The 3,059-nt window shown below is 33.8% G+C and overlaps 1 protein-coding gene across 1 annotated transcript; it reads left to right on the top strand.

The window, feature by feature from the left end:
* The first annotated feature begins 1,015 nt into the window (after nucleotides 1-1,015).
* On the top strand, nucleotides 1,016-2,499 carry LOC111708636 (mediator of DNA damage checkpoint protein 1-like). The gene is made up of 2 exons (XM_023482076.1): nucleotides 1,016-1,197; nucleotides 1,710-2,499. Exons 1-2 carry the CDS (start codon nucleotides 1,016-1,018, stop codon nucleotides 2,497-2,499), a joined length of 972 nt encoding a protein of 323 aa, XP_023337844.1.
* Nucleotides 2,500-3,059: the final 560 nt, after the last annotated feature.

Genomic DNA, 3,059 nt, shown 5'->3' with positions numbered 1-3,059 from the left:
CTTTGAACTCCCTTTCAGGCTGAAAGGGACTGAAAAAATTTATACCGAGAGATTCTTTAAATTCCCCTCTTATATTTATTCTATTCTCTATGTTTATAAAACTAGTGATCAACAAAGAGAATAGAATATATATTAGAGAGGAATTTAGAAATCCCTCGGTATGAATTTTGTCAGTCCCTTTCAGCCTGAAAAGGAGTTCAAAGTGTACAAATTATGTAAATGTTCACAAATTATATGCAGTAGAGTACATTAATACAGTATGTTCCCTAGGGCCTAGGCTATCCATTTGAATTTCGAATTTGTTAAAGCTGTAAAATAAACTTTATAAAATGAAATAGGTGAATAAAAAACATCATTTGATTTTTAATTATAACGGAAAATCATCGTTCTTAAATTGAAAGGCATAGAGTTTATGTGAAAGGATCATTGGTCAATTATGAAACTAGCCTATTTCATAATTTGGTTTTCCTTTAATATTAATTTTAGATTTTCTATAAAATGATGTTCCAGGGCCCAAAAGTACACCTGGATGGAAACAGTAAAACAAAACGGCCGTTTTACACTTTTTTCTTGTAAATTCCACTCTAATATATATTCTATTCTCTTTGGTGATCAATTAGTTTAGATAATTAAAGAATTCATTAAAATATCGTTCTTAGCTATTTTTACCGCACCCTCCCTTCCTCTCTATACACTATTTATCACCCTAATAAAAGTATACTTCTAGATAAGATATCTCCAAGTTTTTATGCCCCACAGCCGCCACCGTCCCGGTCGGGCCCCGATATGTTTCTGCAAAGAATGGATGCAAAGTCTTATTTAAAACACATGTTGATATATCTAGATATATATTATATATAATTTATGTATATTTATATTTCATAATTGTGGAAAGTCAAGGCGCCACTTTACAATGATGTCTGGATTTAAAATAGAGAGAAAAGAAAATATATCACGAAGGTATTTAAAACAGAATAGAAATTTTTTAAAAATAGTTTATGATAAAAAAGGGAATATGAGAATAAGAAGATATGGAAGAGAGAAGAAAAGGCTAAGGAAGATCGATGGAATAAAAAGATATGGAAGAGAGAAGGAAAAGCTTAGGAAGATCGATAGAATAAGAAGTTTATGGAAGAGAGAAGTAAAAGCTAAGGAAGATCGATGGAATAAGAAGTTATGGAAGAAAAAGGGGAAAAGGCAAAAAAAGATTTGATGGAATGCACGAATAAAAATCATAGAAAACAACAGTGAGAGATCCAAAATTCGAAAAAGTAAGCACTTAAAATATAGAGAAAGACACAATTAAAAAAGAAAAATGCACTAAACTAAGTACAGTGGATCTATTATCCAAATTTATGGATTTTAAAATTGAAAACATTTAAAGCTGAAACAATCAATTTTTAGAACACAGTTTTTGCCTACATTGTGTATAGAAGAAATTGAAAAGATTTAACAATAAAATTATTTGAAGTTATGAAGACCCACGGACAGTTAAATTCTTGGATAATCACAGACAACAGACGTTTCAGACAGATAGCAGACAGTAGACGGACAAATTAGCGTTGTGCATTTACAAAAACCGGCGCCCTGACATACAGAGACACGCAAACACATATACGGACACACAGACGTACACAGTACAGAGTACAGACATACATCTTAATCATTATACTCACATTTTGATACCAAATACTAAACAATCCGATAAGAAGACCAGATACTCCGATACCAAACACCAGATACTCCGGTACCAAACACCAGATACTCCGATACCAATTACACCAGATACTCCAATACCAAACACCAGATACTCCGGTACCAACAACAGATACTCCTATACCAAACACCAGATACTCCGATACCAAACACAAGATATTCTTATACCAAACACCAGATACTCCGATACCAAACGCCAGATACTCAGATACCAAACGCCAATCAATCCGATATCAGAAACCAGACACTCCGATATCAAACACCAGATATCCTATGCCAAACACCAGATATCCTATACCAAACACCAGATATCCAATACCAAACGCCAGATACTCCGTTTGCAAACACCAGGTACTCCGATACCAAACACCAGATACTCCGATACCAAACAACAATCAATCCCATATCAGAAACCAGACACTCCGATATCAAACATCAGATACTCCGATACAAAACACCAGATATCCAATACCAAACGCCAGATACTCCGATTGCAAACACCAGATACTCCGATCCCAAACACCAGATACTCCGATCCCAAACACCAGATACTCCGGTACCAAACACCAGATACTCCGATCCCAAACACCAGATACTCCGATCCCAAACACCAGATACTCCGATCCCAAACACCAGATACTCCGATCCCAAACACCAGATAATCCTATCCCAAACACCAGATACTCCGATACCAAACACCAGATACTCCGATACCAAACACCAGATACTCCGATACCAAACACTAGATACTCCGATACCAAACACCAATCAATCCAATATTAGAAACCAAACACTTCGATACCAAACACCAGATACTCTGATTCCAAACATCAGATATTCCGAAACCAAACAACAAAAAATCCAATATTTGGTCATAATGTTGCCTGAAACGACAAAGTCAAAGAAAATTGTTTTTTAAATCAATAAAATTACATTATGTCGCAGACACTATAATTTCCCGGAAATCTTGTTTTGTTGTATAAAGTTTATTGTTCAGGAAAAAGTTGAGTGGAACTATTTTGTCGCATTAATGAATGTATTTAGAAATAACCTTACCAGGTTAAAGAACATTTTATTACATAACAATTATAACCTCTCAAGGAAAAAAAGAACATACATGTTTAAAAAATAATTTTCTTTTTATGTTGTGTCTAGCCAAATTAAAGTAAAATTCTTGTTAGATTGAAATCTTACATATTTTCATTCTAGTTCCTAAACTATTTAGAATAAATAGTTAAATTTCCTTCTTTCTTATTTGGTTAATCAAACCTAGAGAAGCTACGATGACACAAAGTGGTGCTTTTAATTTTCTTTAGATCTGTATTGAAGTGGTATAATAAAAT

The sequence above is a fragment of the Eurytemora carolleeae genome, unplaced genomic scaffold (assembly GCF_000591075.1).
Source record: "Eurytemora carolleeae unplaced genomic scaffold, Eaff_2.0 scaffold894, whole genome shotgun sequence".
Lineage (NCBI taxonomy): Eukaryota > Metazoa > Arthropoda > Copepoda > Calanoida > Temoridae > Eurytemora > Eurytemora carolleeae.
This window is presented reverse-complemented; position numbering and strand designations above follow the sequence as displayed.

Bases quoted from the DNA above. Each gene is read 5' to 3' on its own strand.
- LOC111708636 (XM_023482076.1), top strand. From the start codon at position 1,016: ATGAGAATAAGAAGATATGGAAGAGAGAAGAAAAGGCTAAGGAAGATC. The intron at 1,198-1,709 runs GCAAAAAAAGAT...CAATCCGATAAG, and splicing joins TGGAAGAAAAAGGGGAAAAG to AAGACCAGATACTCCGATAC.